This window comes from Aspergillus candidus (assembly GCF_002847045.1).
Source record: "Aspergillus candidus strain CBS 102.13 unplaced genomic scaffold BDW47scaffold_33, whole genome shotgun sequence".
NCBI lineage: Eukaryota > Fungi > Ascomycota > Eurotiomycetes > Eurotiales > Aspergillaceae > Aspergillus > Aspergillus candidus.
The window spans coordinates 24,264-41,767 of NW_020194038.1; the positions used below are offsets into that span (position 1 = coordinate 24,264).

At 54.0% G+C, this 17,504-nt stretch overlaps 7 protein-coding genes across 7 annotated transcripts; 4 read left to right on the forward strand and 3 right to left on the reverse strand.

Moving 5' to 3' along the window:
• Positions 1 to 260: 260 nt before the first annotated feature.
• Positions 261 to 1,716, reverse strand: BDW47DRAFT_108142 (flavin-linked sulfhydryl oxidase ERV2). The gene is made up of 3 exons (XM_024813166.1): positions 1,333 to 1,716; positions 1,122 to 1,250; positions 261 to 1,054 (listed from the first exon to the last, which is right to left on the reverse strand). The coding sequence occupies exons 1-3, from the start codon at positions 1,542 to 1,544 to the stop codon at positions 772 to 774; spliced, it is 624 nt and encodes a 207-aa protein (XP_024670623.1). The 5' UTR covers positions 1,545 to 1,716; the 3' UTR covers positions 261 to 771.
• Positions 1,717 to 2,017: 301 nt separating this feature from the next.
• On the reverse strand, positions 2,018 to 5,100 carry BDW47DRAFT_132640 (glycoside hydrolase family 115 protein; the record flags this gene model as incomplete). Its single annotated transcript, XM_024817620.1, has 3 exons — positions 2,018 to 3,020; positions 3,072 to 3,616; positions 3,676 to 5,100. The coding sequence occupies 3 exons, from the start codon at positions 5,098 to 5,100 to the stop codon at positions 2,018 to 2,020; spliced, it is 2,973 nt and encodes a 990-aa protein (XP_024670624.1).
• An 881-nt stretch (positions 5,101 to 5,981) lies between these two features.
• Positions 5,982 to 7,104, reverse strand: BDW47DRAFT_126987 (alpha/beta hydrolase; the record flags this gene model as incomplete). The annotated part of the gene is made up of 4 exons (XM_024816655.1): positions 5,982 to 6,138; positions 6,195 to 6,320; positions 6,371 to 6,883; positions 7,010 to 7,104. 4 exons carry the CDS (start codon positions 7,102 to 7,104, stop codon positions 5,982 to 5,984), a joined length of 891 nt encoding a protein of 296 aa, XP_024670625.1.
• Positions 7,105 to 7,679: 575 nt separating this feature from the next.
• Positions 7,680 to 8,977, forward strand: pre3 (proteasome core particle subunit beta 1). Its single transcript, XM_024813167.1, has 5 exons — positions 7,680 to 7,875; positions 7,932 to 7,977; positions 8,031 to 8,045; positions 8,099 to 8,374; positions 8,429 to 8,977. The coding sequence occupies exons 1-5, from the start codon at positions 7,836 to 7,838 to the stop codon at positions 8,751 to 8,753; spliced, it is 702 nt and encodes a 233-aa protein (XP_024670626.1). The 5' UTR covers positions 7,680 to 7,835; the 3' UTR covers positions 8,754 to 8,977.
• A 652-nt stretch (positions 8,978 to 9,629) lies between these two features.
• On the forward strand, positions 9,630 to 11,229 carry BDW47DRAFT_132641 (putative aldehyde dehydrogenase; the record flags this gene model as incomplete). The annotated part of the gene is made up of 4 exons (XM_024817621.1): positions 9,630 to 9,857; positions 9,914 to 10,210; positions 10,280 to 10,600; positions 10,663 to 11,229. 4 exons carry the CDS (start codon positions 9,630 to 9,632, stop codon positions 11,227 to 11,229), a joined length of 1,413 nt encoding a protein of 470 aa, XP_024670627.1.
• Positions 11,230 to 13,470: 2,241 nt separating this feature from the next.
• BDW47DRAFT_118546 (putative cyclin-dependent protein kinase complex component) lies at positions 13,471 to 14,728 on the forward strand (the record flags this gene model as incomplete). Its single annotated transcript, XM_024815227.1, has 2 exons — positions 13,471 to 14,373; positions 14,432 to 14,728. The coding sequence occupies 2 exons, from the start codon at positions 13,471 to 13,473 to the stop codon at positions 14,726 to 14,728; spliced, it is 1,200 nt and encodes a 399-aa protein (XP_024670628.1).
• Positions 14,729 to 16,195: 1,467 nt separating this feature from the next.
• On the forward strand, positions 16,196 to 17,455 carry BDW47DRAFT_126991 (uncharacterized protein; the record flags this gene model as incomplete). The annotated part of the gene is made up of 3 exons (XM_024816656.1): positions 16,196 to 16,908; positions 16,965 to 17,382; positions 17,438 to 17,455. 3 exons carry the CDS (start codon positions 16,196 to 16,198, stop codon positions 17,453 to 17,455), a joined length of 1,149 nt encoding a protein of 382 aa, XP_024670629.1.
• Positions 17,456 to 17,504: the final 49 nt, after the last annotated feature.

Below are 17,504 nucleotides of genomic sequence, written 5' to 3' on the forward strand. Positions count from 1 at the left end.
CTGTCGGGTGGTCATGAAACAATGGTCACGGAGGGAGGAGGGAGGGTGTGGTGCCGACGGCCAGGGCTGGTCAGCCGCGCTGGTCATGGATTGGGTGATGAGATGGAGGGAGTCATATGGCTTGGTTTTTATAGGTTGTTTGTATAGTATATTATGTTCTTTATTTGGGATGTTGTGGTTCTAGTTTTATGTATAAGCGCGGACATATCAAAAAGTATAATTATAGATATAGATATAAATATAGATATAAACAGATACATGAATATAATATAAATAGATATATGTACAAAGAATTGTTCTATCAAGAACACCCCCAAATTCAATCACATGCTACACCTTGAGACGCCCAGAACATCCCAGATCCCAAAACTGGTCGCATACAAAGATCTGCACACGTACATGTTCCAGTCCGGATCCAGATCCATAACCAGACGGGACAAGAATCCCTTACGCTGGCAGACAAGCAGACCCTTCCAAGCGATCCCGCGCCAGTCAATGGTGTCCGCCCCGGATTTTGGTACAATCCTTGAATGCCCGAGCCACTTGTCCTGAGGACAGGATTGGAATCCGGAGGATAGTAATTGCTAGAAAGAAAAAGAATGCAGGTGGAAAAAGAAAAGGGGGAGAAAAGGGAGAGAAAGAGGGAGAAAGAAAGAAAAAGTACGAAATGTCCTAATGATCGCCGTCTGGTCAGCAGCCTGTCGTGCGGGGAAGACGCAAGGAAGATAGAACAGATAGGGCGAACACGAATAGTTCCATGGATTCTCACCATCATTGCCCTTCCTCTGACGGATTCCCAGCGCCTGCTGCATCCCTCTCCTTCTTCGGCGAGACGCCCTCGCTGTCTCCATCTCCGTCTCCATCTCCGTCTTCCTCCCCAGAACACCCACAGTCATAAAAATCCCCAATTTTATTACAGTCAAACTCGGTCTTCTCCAGCATCACATTAACCTCATTGTGGATGAAACACCCCCATCCAGCAGCCGCATTACGCGACGACACCTGCGGCGGATACTTTTGCAGATGGCCCTGGAAATGAGAGGCGCATTCGCCGCTGGAAGGGTCACACGGTCAGCTGGGTGGACGGAATAAGATTATAAACCTGCGATCGCACCACATACCACGGGTAGAGCCGCGCGAACATGTAAATGTAAGAGCGCAATGTCTCCTGTTGCTCTGTCGTCGGTTTCTCCGGATACCGCGCGAGCATCGTGTGGAAATATTTCCATGTCGCACGACCTAGTTCTGCCCTGTTGTTCGATACAGATTCCGTCAGTTACTGTATTATATTGCATTTGTTGCGACAATCAAGTAGTCAAGTGAAGAACCCACTTCGCAGTCTCATTCCCCAGCCGCGGCATCACCACCTCTCCCCGCGTGAGGTCATCCTTAGTGAGCTTAGCCGCCGCCGAATGGTCGAGATGTCCCGGGGCGCGAATCGCAGGACTGGGCGGCCCCTGCGGACGAACGAAGAAGAGAAACAGGAAGAAAAGCAGGCCGATCGCGCTGAGCAGTATGCGCCGGGTGATGTGGCGGTTCGCCATGGGCGGGATCGTCGGGGAGGATAGATAAGGGGGTTTGTAGGTGGGTAGTATGATATCGTGGTTCGCGCAGGTCACCAGGACCAGTAGTTGGAGGCGCTTGAGACGAGGTGTCTATTCGGTTGGGAATTGTAGGGTCGCATGTGTGGAAGGAGTTGAAGGAGTCGGACTAGAGATCTTGACAAGTATTGTGGTTCATGGGCTTTCCTAGAACGTCTTATGACGGTGGAGGATCGTGTGGTGTTATACGTTGATTAGTCAGTATGTTGCATCATGTCTTGCTAGTTATTGATGGACGATTATGGACGATTATGTGCAATTTTTCCTGAAGAAGAAACAATTAGAATGAATAGAAGTTGAAATAAGATAAGATAGTAATTACTATTCCATACATGTCTGAATTATAGATGTTGTACAATAAAGCTGTCATATTACTACCGTATACAAATATCTCTAGTACAGAGACTGAAATATATCTATACAACCATACTCTCCGGCGGCCCCAAATAAGAAGCCCTAACACCCCCCAAATCAACAACCACCTTCTGAAAAACAACCCCGGGCTCAACGGCCCACAACTTCAACGTATTCTTCTGCCCACCCCCAAGAACAGCATGGCTAGTCGTATTTGACCACACCCCATTACTAACGGTCGTTTCCCAATTCGACGGCAAAGAGCCCAGCGGCGTCGACGGCACAAACTGCACAACTTCAGGCTTCGCGTCGTTGAGCGCAATCGCATACGACAGCGGTCGCGAGGGGTCCGTGTTGAGCGATGAACCCAGGTATACTGTTGCTTTGGCGGTTGAGGTGTTCGAGAACAGGTACATGTCGTATTCGAGACGTGGAGATGACGGAGGCGCCTGTGTGTCTGCTAGAACGGGGAGAAGGGTCACCCCGGAGAGGGTGCGGCCGTAGCCTGGGATGACGGTGTAGGAGGTGTCGTCCGTGGAGGTGTTGCGGGTGGCGTGTGCGGCTTCGATGCTGACTGTTGCGTCGGACTCGACGAAGCCGTGGAAGGATGCTGGGACGGCGGTGTTGTTGACGGGGAGCTCGATTGTCGGCATGCCAAAGTTGCCGTAGTCTTTGGAGTCGAGGGCGATGTCGATGGATACGGTGGTTGAGCCGGAGGGGGCGTTCTCCCAGTCGACGGAGAGATGGACGCGCTTGTCGGTGGTCTTCCCTGTGGCGGTTACGCTGCCGGATGAGGGGCTCGCTTTGACCCATGGCTGCTTTGTGGTGATGGTGAATGTGAAGTCCTCCGTGCCGCGCGAGAACACGTCGATCCACCGACTCTTGGGTCCGTATGGGTCGAGAGGTGGCAGGGTGAGGGTGTTGCTGGAGAGGTCGTGCCATGTGTCGTCGCCTGGGACAGTCGCGTTGCTTCCTTCGGCTGAGACGCCCATTGGGCCTGCGACGCTGCCTTCCAGCAGCTGGGTGTATGCAAGCGGTGGGAGAGTGTTCCTCATCGGTTGTTGCCTGTAGTCACTGTCAGCCGATATGAACTTATAGTGTGGGTGAGGTACTCACCAGTAATCATAGCCCAGATGGGTCTGATCCATGATGTGATTCCACTTTCCGTCCAACAGACGATGGTATCGTGTCGTCAGCTCGTGGTCCTCCTTAAACAGACCAAGCACATCATCTGCTAGACTATTGGCACTCGTCCGCCTCTGACTAGCATATAGATTGTTTCTCGCCGCCGTGATATGAATGTTGGTCACCACGTAACCAGCCGTGCACGGGTGCAGCACCAGCTCGAAAAACGCCGGACGCGCAGCCTCGCTCAGTCGACTGTACACCTTCTGCGCGTCCTGCGCAAGTTGCTTCCATCCACTCAGAACATTGTCGGCCTCGTCGTAGTTGATCAGACTGAACGTCTGCATGTCAATCAGCTCGTACTTTCTCCGCGCGGCGTACATGCCATAGCGGTCCATGATACTAGCGACGTCTTTTGCGAACGCGGCACCGAACTCGCGACGCGCCCAATGCTCGAGCCACTCGTGCGTGCTGTCCGGAGCTGACCACCGTGGCATGTCGTATGCGATGTCGAAGAAGTGGTTCAGGGGATGCTCCTGCAATGTCGTATTAGCCCTACCCATGTTCCGGGGTCCATGCCAGCTACTGAACATACCAATCCTTTCAAATCCCCGATATTCACAAGCCACACCTGCCGCGCATGCCGCTCATACGCAAGATGCATCTGCTCCCACGTCTTCTGAAGCGATATAGTGTTGATCCACTTATAATCCCGCGGATCGCCCACATAGTCAAAATGATAGTAGACACCAGCCCCAGCGGCCCGATCCGTCTCATTCCCCAACGGCAGACGCTGAATATTCCCCCAGTTATCGTCCGCCCAAAGCAGCGTGATATCGTCCGGCACCCGCAGGCCCTGATGATAGTACTGGCCAACCTCCTTATACACGCACCACAACTGCGGAATATCCGCCACGTCCTCCGTGCCAAACACCTCACCCAGTACCTTCTGCTGCGCGTTAATGATATCCTTCAGCGAGTCGGGCGTAATAGTCGGCGAGGCGTTATCCCCCAACCCCCGCATACCCATCGTATAAAGACTGTCGAACCGCTTCGACCGCTGCGCGCCCTCCCTGAAGAACTCAGTGATATTCGCCTCGTTCGTATCCCAGTTCCAGTCGCCCTCCACAAACATCGACTGCTCGTTCGTCCACCGCATCATCGGCTCCGTGTGGCTCGTCCCAATCACAACGCCGTACTCGTCTGCCGTGACTGAATTCTCCGGATCATCCACGTGGAACGCATTTCCCCACATCGCAGGCCAGAGGTAGTTCGCACGCAGTCGCAGCAACAACTCGTAAACCCGCGCGTAGAAATCCGCACCAAACCCTGGCCCGTACTTCGCGTCTGGGAAGTTCTCTCTAATCCAGTTCGTCAAACCAGGCTGCTCGTCGTTGATGAATATCCCCCGGTACTTCACAGACGGCGACCCCTGCGTCTTGCGCTTCTTGACCGCGTAGATCTCCGCGTGTCGCGCAGCAGGCACATCCGCAAACCAGTACCAAGGCGATACCCCGATCTGCTCAGAGATGTCGTATAACCCGTAGATGGCGCCACGCTTGTCAGCTCCCGCGATGACCAGCGCGCTCGCGATCCCCGCCATCGGCTCACGCACGACCTCCGTCTGGAACGCCTCCCACTGGCCCTCCGTGTCCGTGACATTGAGCTTGCCCTTTTGAACGAGGCTGTCGATGAGCCGCGATTTGCCGATTGTGCCGGCGATGATCACGGGCTTGTTCTTCTTGCCTGGCGTGATACTGGCCGGCGCTGTGCCGTTCACCATCAGTGTGCGGGTGTAGTTCGACCCGCTGACGCGCCCGAAGTCAGTGGCTAGGTCGTCCGCGGCGCGAATCACGCCTGGCCAGTCGGCGCCGTCGAGGAGGATTATACCTGGCTCATTGTGTGGTCCGGATAGTTGGAGGGCTCCGGTTTGGTGCTTGAATGAGATGACGGGGTCTTGGCCGAGGGCGTAGATGGTTTTGGCGGCGCATGCTGCTGCTAGGAGGGCTGAGAGGAGCATGGTGGCGGTTTTACCCTAGGTCTCGTCGAGGGAGAGAGAGAGCAATTGCGCATGTCCAGTATACTAGCTACGGCGCAGCCTGCTCTTTTAAGGGAATCGCCTGTCTACCCCAATCTTTCGACGGGGAAAATTATCCCCATCTCATTTAGGGGCTTGCTTTGTGCCGGCTAAGAGCTGGATAATAGTGTAGTAAGTCATGGCCGGGAATATGCCGTCCATCTATTATAGGTGATTGAACTGATTCTACTCCGTACGGGGAATGTACTAATGCGCTCGGGGGAGACATTTAGGCTAAATCTCACGGTGTCGGTTTCTCCTGTGTGGCGATTGCCGGGGTAGGGTGACGTGAAACAGGATCGATCTAGTTTCCCCGCATACTTGGCGGAGATATCTGTGCATTTGTCTACTCCGTAGGTGAGAAGTACGATGTGGGTGGATGGTCAGAGGGTGTGGTATTTATACACTGTTCGAAACAGACTGTGCTTCTGCGATGAATCTTAGACTACAGCGTGGTGTAGAAGAAGCTCTCTAAGTCGTGGATCTATTCGTGAATCCTAAGATGAGACTCGTGACAACCGAAGTAAATGACCTGGACATCATCTCACTTGCACAAAAGCCAGACTCGACCGGTAGACAATGATGGGTGTTTGAATCGCGTCTGCCCATGTGGATGAAAGAGAAAGAAACCGGGTTTGAAATGGATTGAAAGATGGGATGTCTGGATATTATTTCATGTCGGTTCACGACAGGGCGGAGGGATATTAGGTGATTGTATCAGACTAGGAATACAAGGCTTGCGGATGGAAGTTGAACTCGCGGACCGGCGTCAAAAGGTCTTCCATCAAAAGGACGCCGAATAGGCTGGGTATCTCTAAGTACTCTTAATCGTCTCCGACGACTTCCTCCATGACAAAGTCATGAATGTGGTCAAAGTAATTCGGTTCGGCGACGCTGTCGTTGTGGGCCCCGTTTGGCAGCGTGCGCCATCTCTTGCGGGGCGAGTTGCAGCTCGCGAAGAGCGCAGTCATGTTTTCGGGGCTGCAGATCGTTAGTCAGGCCGTGTCCACGGGGAACGAGATTTGAGGAGTACTGACGGGACGATTTCGTCTTTTAACCCACTCAAAAATAGGATGGGCATGGAGGTGATCTTGGGTAAAAGCTCCTCGCTGTTCCAGTTCTGATGACAGAAGCGCGCGAGATACCTCGCCGGCGGAAAGACCCTAGACCACGTCAGATCCAGCCCTTTCATACTCCCAGGTCACAAACATACGAAGGAATCAATTTCCGAATACTCAGGAAGGTGTTTTCGAGAATCAGACCCGCGATCACGCCATCTTCCTGGTTGGTCGCCGCCAGATGGATGGCGACCGCACCTCCCAGACTCTGACCATAGACAATGACCTTGTTGTCGCGCGTCTCCGCCCGTTGTCGCACATAGTCGAGGCCCGTCTGTCCGTCAATCTTCAACCCATTCTCATCCGGTACACCTGTCGACAGTCCATAGCCGCGGTACTCCACCATGAGCACGTGGCAGCCCAGGACGTCCTGCATGACCTTGGCAATGGGGATGCGGTGACCGATGTTCCCCGCGTTGCCATGAAACATGACGACCGTCAATTTCCGATTGACGCGGCTGTTGGAAGGGCGCATGAAGAGGGCATGGAGCGACTGGCCGTCGGGGGTGGGGATCTGGAGTTCTTCGTAGTCGGTGATGCCGAACTGACGGGGCTTGGGGACATTGGTGCGGGCGTCGACGGGGACGTTGCGAGGGTAGATGAGTTCACTATGGTCGCGCTGTTAGCCTCAGGGAAGATACGGGGTCGTCTGGGAGTTCATCGGGGGGGTATGTCTTGGGGTTCGTATGGGTTTACTGGGGTTTGTCCCCCAGGCCTCGTGAGTAGGTACCGACTTTTGCTTGAAATATAATAAACCACTGGCCAAAACGGCCAGACCTGACGACGCCAAAACAGGCAAGCGAAGAAACTGAACGACGTTGCTGGCCATGTTGCTGAAACTCCAAGCCGGTGGATGTGGGGATGGGGTTGGCGGTGGAGATTCGGACATTATTGAACGGAACAGCGAGGAGAGAACGGGGAATATTCCCCCCGCGAGCCAAGCGACCGAAGGCAGGAGGCGGTATAGTAAACACAACCGTCCCCTAAGAGTATGAATATGACAGGCCAGATATCTGACACAATTCAACCAAAAGTGAGGAGAGATTAGGTGGAGAGATTAGTGGAGGAAGAGAAGGGGACAGTGTACGGAGTAGTAGTCTATATGGATACCTGGTATCTACTCAGTACGGAGTATAGTGGTGGACGTGGTAATAGTAGTAATAGTAGAGTAGTAGTAGAGTAGTAGTAGAGTAGTAGTAGAGTAGTAGAGTGGTGCGTAGTAATAGTAGTTAGGCAGAGGCAGTACTCGGTAGAGCAGGAGTAGAGTCGTAGTGTACAAAGTAGTTCTGGCCGTGGCGTTAAGAATCCTAAGAATCCCGTCAGTGGGGGAACACGCTCACCGCCCGGACTCCAACGTAAGTCACGGGCGCCTACTCAGTCCGCAGTCCGAAGCTCCGTCAGAGCTATCGATCTACCTGGTTAACTTCACCTTCATCTCCATCTCCATCCTCCATTCCCCTTCTTTCTGTTCTTGACTCAATCACATTGTGTGTCAAGGGTCATTTCTCAGATACACAAAGACGTTCATAATTTATAAAATTCCCCACTTCATTCGGGAAAATGGTCAACGCTCACGGTGTGACGGGCGTGCTGGGAGAAGGTCGGACATCCATAGCCATCACATCACATTATCGCAACTGACCGGTTCGAATGTAGATGGCATTCACGTTGATATGCAACACTTGAAGAGTGGAGAGGTCAAGTACGTTCTCCCATCCTGCGCAACCGATCTTTTGCTAACCCTTCCGTCTACAGCCTAGGAACATCGATGTGAGTGCGACGAACCATCCCAACAACCGACAGCGTATTGACGACCACCTTAGTATGGCAATCAACTTCAAGGACGGCGTGATTCTAGGAGCCGACAGTCGGACAACCACCGGAGCCTATATCGCCAATCGAGTCACCGATAAGCTGACGCAGGTTCATGACACCATTTGGTGCTGTCGATCCGGATCCGCCGCCGACACCCAGGCCGTGGCCGACATTGTTTCCTACCATCTCAACATGTACGCCATCACGAACAACGAGGCGCCCAGCACCCAGGTGGCGGCGTCGCTCTTCCAGGAGCTGTGCTACGAGAACAAAGATATGTTGAGGTATGCCATCAACACCTCTCTATTCGGGGGAGTGTCCCCCTGCTGACTCAATAGTGCCGGCATCATCATCGCTGGATACGACCCCCGACACGGTGGTCAGGTCTACCAGATTCCCCTCGGAGGATCGCTCCACAAGCAAGCATACTCCATTGGCGGGTCCGGCTCGACCTACATCTACGGCTACTGCGATAACCACTGGAAGGAGAACATGACGGAGGAGGAAGGGATCAGCTTTGTCCGGGGCGCCTTGCAGGAGGCCATCAAATGGGATGGCAGCTCGGGCGGTGTCATCCGGTTGGTGGTGCTGACGGCCAAGGGTGCCGTGAGGCATCTTTACCTGCCCGACACGGGTTATACGGCACCGGGCGTTACCAAATAATCCTATGGCATGATCAGTTTTAATTTCTTGATGATTTGGTGTTAGCCTCTTGCTCTCCTCTTCCTCCTCTTCCTCTTCTGCGAATATATCATGGTCCCAAAATATCCAGCATGGCGGGAGATGGTCTTAGGAGAGGACGGCCACGTAGAGGTAGAGGAATGGCGACACCAGACGCACTGGGGAGTCACTTAAGACATACTGTAGCGACGATTACCATAATGATGAGATTCAAATAAATAGTTCGTATCCTTGTAAAGGGTGTAAGAAGACTGGGTGCGTGGCCCTTCGTCAGAAATCGTGGCTTTTGCAGATTTATTGCCTGAGGCCGTACTTGGTCAATTGAACTCATACATATTTCCATGTTGGATATATACACACGATATATCACGGCGCATTGAGTCTGGATCATAGCAAACCACCGATAGTGTGGGGAGAGCTTCGATTATATACAATATCCCCAGGCAGTAGTGTACTTTCTCCGTCTCTGGGAGTAGCAACATCTCTTAAAACTAAACTATACAGTAGAAGTGCTCCGATTGCTAGTATATAAGCATCTTGTCCCAAGTCTTGACATATAATGTCCAAGAATTACCGTACCAGATTGCCGAACTACTTCCCCACTCCCCGCACCCTATTCCTATACTGGTCATGGGGTATATCATTTTCCATCCTCAAATACTACCTCTCCAGTCGGGGATAAGCGTTAGTTAAACCCGAATCCTCCACCGTGGGGAGCTGAGCACTTTTCGCAAAATGAAGCGAAGGGGTTTTCTTTTTTTTGGGGGGGGGGATCATCTTTGGGTACCCTTCGAATCCGAGTGATCACTTCTTCGTCGATATCTAAACCAGAAGAAACCCATTCCCGCAGCATACGACATGTCTAACATGGACATCGTTCCTCTCATAATTGGAGGAGAAGACATTGTCTTAACTGGAAAGTACCAAGGGGAGATAGCCTCCCCGGTACCAAACGGACCGACTAAATTCCAAGGCGCGACGACAGAGCTCGCCATCAAGGCTGTCGAGTCCAGCGCCAGTGCATTCGCATCATGGTCTAAGACGAGACCTCAAGAGAGACGGGCGAAGCTGCTACAGCTTGCTACTGTAAGTTTTAGTCGCACTGGGCATGATGTATGACAAGACTAACGCGGTGCTAAAAGGTCCTGCGCCAGCGCGCAACAGAGCTAGAGAAGCTCGTCGATGAAGAAATCCACTGCGGCGAGCTCTGGGCCCACATCATCATGCAAGGCGGTATTGAGCTTGTTGAGGAGACGGCAGCGCTCATCACTACCTCTACGATGGGGTGTATCCCCGCGACGGACAAGGGATCGTATGGATTGGTCTTGAAGGAACCTCTTGGGGTTGTGTTGGGAATTGCGCCGTGGAATGCACCTGTGATTCTTGGGCTCAGGGCTGTGGTTGCGCCTGTCGCTGTTGGGAATACGGCGATTCTCAAGGTGAGTGGAAGCATTTCCATGAGTTGGCTATTCAAAGTTAGCCTGAATAGATGCTGAATGTGCCAACAGGGATCAGAACTCAGCCCACGAACGCATTACATGCTCGCATCGCTCTTTCGCGAGGCGGGATTCCCACCTGGTGTGGTCAACTATGTCTGCCATCGTCCCGAGGACGCATCAGACGTCTATGACTCCATGATCACGCAGCGTGCTGTAAAGAAATGCAACTTTACCGGGTCGACTGCCGTAGGCCGCATCATTGCGTCCAGGGCGGCTCAGGCGCTGAAACCGGTCTTGCTGGAGCTGGGAGGGAAAAATTACGCTCTTGTATTGGACGATGCAGATTTAGATCTAGCGGCTGAGCATATCGTGCGCGGTGCATTTCTGAACGTGAGTTATCCTTCTTCCTTGATACATTAAAAGATCCTATCCTGACTGATTGAAACGACTAGAACGGCCAAATCTGCATGTCCACCGACCTCGTCATCAGCTCCAAATCCATCAACTCCGCTCTGGAGTCAAAGATCCTCGCCCTCCTAGACACCATCAAAACCAACCACACGGTCATCTCCCAACCCGCCAAAACCAAGCTCGAGAACCTCCTCTCTGACAGCCGCACCAAAGGCGCAAGCATTCACTCCGCCGCAACATCCACCGACGGCGCCCACTTCCCAGCAACCCTTATTCGCGGCGTGACCCCATCCATGGATTTTTTCCACACCGAGTCCTTCGGCCCCGTCCTGGGAATGGTCACCGTGGACCACGAGGACGACATTGCGGCCTTGATCCAGGAGTTCGACTACGGGCTGTCGTCAGCGATCTTCACGCGTAACCATCACCGCGCGCTGGGGCTGGCGGCTTCTGTTAATGCTGGGGCTGTGCATGTTAATGCTATGACGGTGCATGATGAGGCGACGTTGCCGCACGGGGGCGTTGGACATAGTGGGTGGGGACGGTTTGGGGCTGGGTGGGGGTTGGAGGAGTTTTTGCAGACGAAGACTGTTACGTTGAATGGGTGATATTCTTTTTGGACTTGTGTCTTACTTTTTAATCTGATTGTATTTGATGTTCTACCCCACTCCACTCTGCTCCTGATTGAGAAATCCAGCGGGAAATGGGCTTCAAAGGTGGGGGATTGCAGAGTCAATAGACTGTAATATTAAACCTAGAAGCTTTGCGTCGTCATAGTAGATATAGTTGGAATTCTTCCAGTATTCAGGGCATCCTGTTTTGCTGGTGATCGATGGTTAGGGCTAATCGAGACGGAATCTTAGAATTGTCGGCCTATGGTACTTACATGGTGAGGTACGCATACTGATATTCTGCAATGAGATCTAGAACCGGAATGTGTTGAGGACGGGCTTCTTGATTCCACCTTGGAGAAGTATAGCCAGACGAGTATAGGTCAGATTCAAGGCTTGATTTCGCGGTTTCTGGCATATCGGATTTAGTAGGCGGGAATGCAGTTTGTTATTTGCTTAAATCGGGTTGACTGCATACAATGATGATAATGTAGCATAGCCCCAGGGCACTGTATTCTATCATGATTCAGAATCCCACCGTACGTCCGGGCCTACATCAAGGAGTCCCTCCGCTGGATGCCCACGACAATCATGGGTGCCGTGCCGCACACTGTCACCCAGGACGACGAGTACCTGGGATATCCCATCCCCGAATGGCGCTGATATCGTGCATAACGTGTGTGCCATCCACCATGACCCAATCAACTCGAACCGCTATGTTGAGGACGATCAGAGTCGGATGCGCTGTAGCGCGACGTCTACACGTTCGGCGCTGGTCATCGTATCTGTCCGGGCATCCATGGCGCAGAGTGCAGTCTGTCTTTTTTGAGGATGCCGCAGGAAAAGTAGGTCTGAATACGGCAGAGCAGTGGGTGCAAGACCCGTTGTATTGAGAGATTGGACATCTACATAAAAGTACGAAAAGAGCCAGGGATTGAGATTAAGAGTCGTATTCAACATGAATCTTATGATCTGTATGTATGGGATCCACTATGAGGACACTGTATACAGAGTAGACCGGCTTACTATATGTATGTTGTACAGCGTCTCTACCCTCCGTAGGGACTGAATATGATTTTCTTTTCATGAAGAAAATATCGTCTGGCATTTTCCAAGGGAAATACCCAAAAATTTCAATCACTAATCCATATCAAGTGGACGATGGAGGATCAGGACCAAAAACCGGTTCTTGAGTTCTGCCGTCTCTGGTCAGTCCACTTGACCGACCCGTCTTCTCTTCTCTTCCTCCACTTCACTTCTCTTCTTCCCAACTCTCTTTCTCTCTCTCACCTCACTCCATCAACCATCTACTCTAACTTCATCCCCTCTCTCATCCCATCCTTGATTCTCTCCATTCCTTTAGAGAGGGGCCGATCCAGATTCATCATCCATTCCTCTCGCGCAATGGACGTTTCACCCGCTCATCGCCAGTGAGTTCCCTGAACCCGCATCAGCCTGGGTTGGGTTCGCGGCGCCCCTCAATTCCCATTAGGTATGTTGGTGTGCTCTGGCCTTCTTGTGCTCCACTGTTTCAGACTCTGCCTAGACGGGACCCTGTCCATCCTGCATTCCCGTTTGATGATTTCCCCTCGTTTGTGGCCTGGGGTCGCGTCCGATTTGTCCTTTTCGCAACTGGGAGCCTTGTCCCTCTTCTTCCTCTTCTCCTGAATCCATCGGTCGTGTCTTTTTGACTCCTTGAAATCACTCGTCTGGTCGCTTCGGGTGGACGAGTTCAACGAAAAGATCAAAGAAGGGCGGGAAAAAAAAAAAAGAAGGGAAACGAAGAGAATACACACAAAACAGATCGTCTGAATCGCGATCGCTGACCATACCCTCCCAGCCAACTGGTCTAGTCATCTCCATCGTGTATAACTTCCCCCGCGGGACATGGGATCCCGGGTCCTCAATCATCGACCATCGGAGGATTTCCACAGCTCCCTCTCCATCATGCTCGGCGGCGCCATCGCTCCATCGGATTCTGGCTTTCGACCTGCATCCAATCCGCCATCGCACTTGGAGTCCGGTAGCTCTAGATCCACTCCCTCGTCCAATACCACCCCCACTTCGTCCGCCGCCCCGCCATCAACGTCTGCGGTTGGCTCAGCTCGCCTCGCTGCCCACCCGCAGCAGGATGTGCCTCCCTACATCAACCGACCGACGCCCGCCCACTCGCACTCTTCGTCCCGGTCGGCGTCCGTAAACCCCGGATCTGCCCACCTGCATAATCCCCCGACCTCGATGCGCTCCTCACACCCCACGGCCCATGGACCTCCTGTCGACTACACCACGCGTCCGGCGGTGGACGACCTCGCCCCAGCACCCACCGACCCGTCGCGACCGGCCAGTCACTCCTCCCCCGCGTCGCCCCGGCTCCGGCCGACCTTCCGGTCCCTGCGCTCGCTGGGCGGTTCGGAGGCGAGCTCGCCCAGCCGCATCAAGGTCCGCGACCTCTCTCACATCCAGAGTTTGGCCAGCGAGGAGTTCCTCGCCCCCCGCCAGGGAGACCCATGGTCGGGGGCCTGGGTGCCGGACCGGCAATATGAGATCAGCTCCATGCCTGTCACGGATATCATCGAGATGGTGGCGGGCCTGCTGACCAAGATCACCACCACCAACGACGCGCATCACGAACAGGTCCATCGGCACATCCCCCCCGCCGATGGCGCGTCGAATCTCAGTCCCCAGGCCACCAGCGTCCTGGCCTTCCACGGCAAGAACGTCCCCAGCATCAGCATCCTGAGCTACCTGACGCGCATCCACAAATACTGCCCCACCACGTACGAGGTCTTCCTCAGTATGTTGGTCTACTTCGATCGCATGACCGAATTGGTCAAGGGCCAAGTGGGCTGCCTCCAGCGCCGTACCGCCCCCATCCAGTCCGATTCGTCCGCCCCATCGGGGGCGTCCTCGGCGCAGACGTCGCCGATTGTGACCCCGCCGCCGTCGGCAACCATGGCTGCGCAGGACCCCTCGACCCCCTCGTGTATATCCCCGTCCCTGCATCCTCAGGATGGAGAGGACCCGTTGTCCCATTTCTTCGTTGTCGATAGTTTTAACATCCACCGGCTGGTCATCGCGGGCGTGACTTGTGCCAGTAAATTCTTTTCCGATGTATTTTATACTAATTCGCGATATGCTAAGGTACCCCCCCATCTTCTTGTGACAACTGGCTCATGTTCCTGAACTAACCTCTCGGCAGGTCGGAGGCCTCCCGTTGTTGGAGCTTAACCATCTCGAGTTGCAGTTCCTCCTCCTCAACGATTTCCGCCTCTCTATTCCGGTCGAGGAACTTGAGGCGTACGGCACGATGCTGGTGGACTTTTACGCCCGCGAAATTCTCGCCCAGAAGCAACAATCCTCGCCGCCGTCGGTTGGGATCCCTCGTCCGATGGACCCATCCTCGTCTGACAGCCCGTCGGATGCTATGTACATGCGCGCCCGCGACCGGCCCCATCCTCACGAACCGGAAGTCCGCCAGACCCCGACACCACCCTAGCGGGTAGGTCTCCGGTCGAATTGTCTCGCCGGTGCTGCCCCGGCTTCTGTCCCTCCCCCTTTGACAGGCGGGAGGGAGAGTCCCTTTCAACGTTTGTTTCTCTTGTGGATATACGTGTCAATGATCGATCTTTTTTCCCTTCTACGATTGGCGTCACATACCCTTCTTCCCATACACTATCTGTTGGCTCTCCATCTGCGTGGCGCATCTTCGGGCAGCCCCCTCGATACCTATGATTTATAGTATAGAATTGTGGATGCTACTACCCTGGTCCCGTGCGCATCTGTCCCTTTGCAGCACCGTAGCCCTGCGTCTCATGCCCTGTTGGCATAGTCACCCAATGGTCTCCTCCAGTCGGTGTTTTCCGTCTTCTGCATGTCTGAACATGGTCGTTTGTCCTGGCTCCCGCTGTTGAAGCCTTGTAATGTGAACCCACTTCCTGCGATTCATGATTGCCCTCGCACCTGTCTACTTGTATTCTGTGATTAGCCTGGGCCGTGCACCTGCAGATCATGATTGCCCCTGCGGGGGCCCTCGCCACTGCAATACCGGCTGCGGAACTCGACAGACATCATCCAACGACCATGGCGGCAGGTCAACTGGTGAAGTCATCCTCGTCTATGATTGGTCGGAAATCGGCAAGGTGCGGCGGAAATGATTTCCAGGAGCCGGACGGTAGCAATAATTTAATAGTCGTGATTTTAATTGTCCATCTGCTCTCAATGAGTCAATTGGCTGCGCAGCTTAGGTTTTGCCTTCTGGAATGGCGGAATGCGCATTCCAACCCCTGGCTTGATCATGGTTCACTGCGAGCGGGAGCCACGTCCCTCACTGCCGGGTCAGTTCTGTCGAAGACGGCTCGGCATAGTTCAAGGGGCAAGAAAGGAATGGGCGGGAATATCTTCCGGTGGACCTAGGTCGAGTTGTTGTGGTTTGTTTATTGCTTTGCCTCCGCCGCAGATCGTATGCAAAAGCAGCCACCTTATTGCCGTGCACATGCTCTCACATACCCCAGACTATTATTGCCTTGTTCGCTTTCGTGGGACAATCAGGTATGCGATAGAAAACAGCATGCAGGCTATCTTCACCACAGAATCTCTATGCCCACATGTTCAGAGGCAGTCCCGAAGCATATACCCCCAAAACACAATGCGGACAAGAACCAGTCCGCATCTTTCGCCCGACGCGGTTCCCTCACGTCATGGTCCTATATACCAGCTACCTGGAAACAAACAATCGAGTCAGGCAACGCTGAAAACAGTTCCAGAACAACCATCCTTCGCCCCTCAAAACAAAGCTCATAAACCGCATGATTGACCTCTGTTTCCAACCTCAAACCCCCGCTTCCATTCATCGATCACATTTTCAAGCCCTTGCACCAGACGGCCTTCTCGAACTGTTCCCCTCCAGCCACAGCCCGCCATAGCGGCGTTACTTTGTTTTCTTTGTCACATACCTCGCGTCGCAATGGTTCGGCAGGCGGCATTCGTCATCCCAGCCTTGTTTCTGCAGGCTGCGGTTGCCCGTCCCGCCGGGGCCGAACTTCCCCCTCCCGGTTATGAGGTCAACGTGGTAGAGGTTTGTTACCCCGTTGTCATACCGGGCGATGACAACCGCGGCCTGGGCTCCGGTGGCGCCCATCCCCCTGGCTCTTTGGAGATCGGCCAAGGCCCTAGCAATGGTACCAGCCCCGGCGTCCATGGGGGTGGTAACGGCGGCAATGGCGGCAATGGCAGCAACGGTGGTACTGGCCTCGGTGCCCTAGGGGGTGGTAACGGCGGCAACGGCGGCAAAAATGGTGGTAGCACCGGCAGCCATGGGGGTGATAGCGGCGCCAACAATGGCGCCAACACCAGCGGCCCTAGGGGTGATAACGGCAGCACTGGTGGCAGCACCGGTGGCCCCGGCGGTGACAACGGCAGCAATGTCGGTGGTAGCACTGGCGGCCCCGGCGGCAGCACTGGTGGCAGCAACGGTGGTAGTAACGGCGGCAGTGCCGGTGGCTCTGGAGGTGATAACGGGGGCAACGGTGGCGGTAGCACTGGCGGCCCCGGAGGTGATAATGGCGGCAATGGCGGTGGCGGCACCGGTGGCCCTGGAGGTGATAATGGCGGCAACGGCGGTGGTAGTAACACTGGCGGTGCTGGAGAATCGTCCACCGGAACCAGCATATCCCAGCCGTGAGTACCATTTGCAAACCCAGGTTGAAAGACAGGTATACTAATATCCTATCTAGAACAACAAATATCATCCCACTCCCTTCCACATCTGAGTGGTGCCCTCCTGTCACGGTCACTGACTGTCCCATTATCACGCCGTCTGATTGTCCCGTTGTCACGGATGTCACTACTATCACGATCACGACTGCCCCTCCTGGATCCAGCGGTGTGCCTGGCCTGCCAACCACCGACTGTCTGACAGATGTCAGCACCATCACGATCACGATTCCTGGGTCAAGCGGTTTGCCTGTCTCGCCCACAGACTGTCCTACCGTTACCGAGCCGGGCCAGACTGTCACCTTGCCTGGTCAGACTATTACTGAGCCGGGTCAGACCCTGACTTTGCCGGGTCAGACCATAACCTTGCCGGGCCAGACTATCACTGAGCCCGGCCTGACTGTTACAGATCCTGGTCAGACCCTGACTTTGCCTCCAGTGACTATCACTGAGCCTGGTCAAACTATTATCTTACCTGGTTTAACTGTGACAGAGCCAGGTCAAACCCTGACCTTGCCTCCATTGACTATCACTGAGCCAGGGCAAACTATTACTGAGCC

What these genes read in the sequence shown, in the direction of transcription:
- BDW47DRAFT_108142 (XM_024813166.1), bottom strand. Translation starts at nt 1,544, where the DNA reads ATGGCGAACCGCCACATCACCCGGCGCATACTGCTCAGCGCGATCGGC. An exon ending in CTGGGGAATGAGACTGCGAA is followed by an intron (nt 1,251 to 1,332) that starts GTGGGTTCTTCA and finishes ATCGAACAACAG; the next exon opens with GGCAGAACTAGGTCGTGCGA. An exon ending in TTCGCGCGGCTCTACCCGTG is followed by an intron (nt 1,055 to 1,121) that starts GTATGTGGTGCG and finishes TGACCCTTCCAG; the next exon opens with CGGCGAATGCGCCTCTCATT.
- pre3 (XM_024813167.1), top strand. Translation starts at nt 7,836, where the DNA reads ATGGTCAACGCTCACGGTGTGACGGGCGTGCTGGGAGAAG. An exon ending in GACGGGCGTGCTGGGAGAAG is followed by an intron (nt 7,876 to 7,931) that starts GTCGGACATCCA and finishes GTTCGAATGTAG; the next exon opens with ATGGCATTCACGTTGATATG. An exon ending in GAGAACAAAGATATGTTGAG is followed by an intron (nt 8,375 to 8,428) that starts GTATGCCATCAA and finishes CTGACTCAATAG; the next exon opens with TGCCGGCATCATCATCGCTG.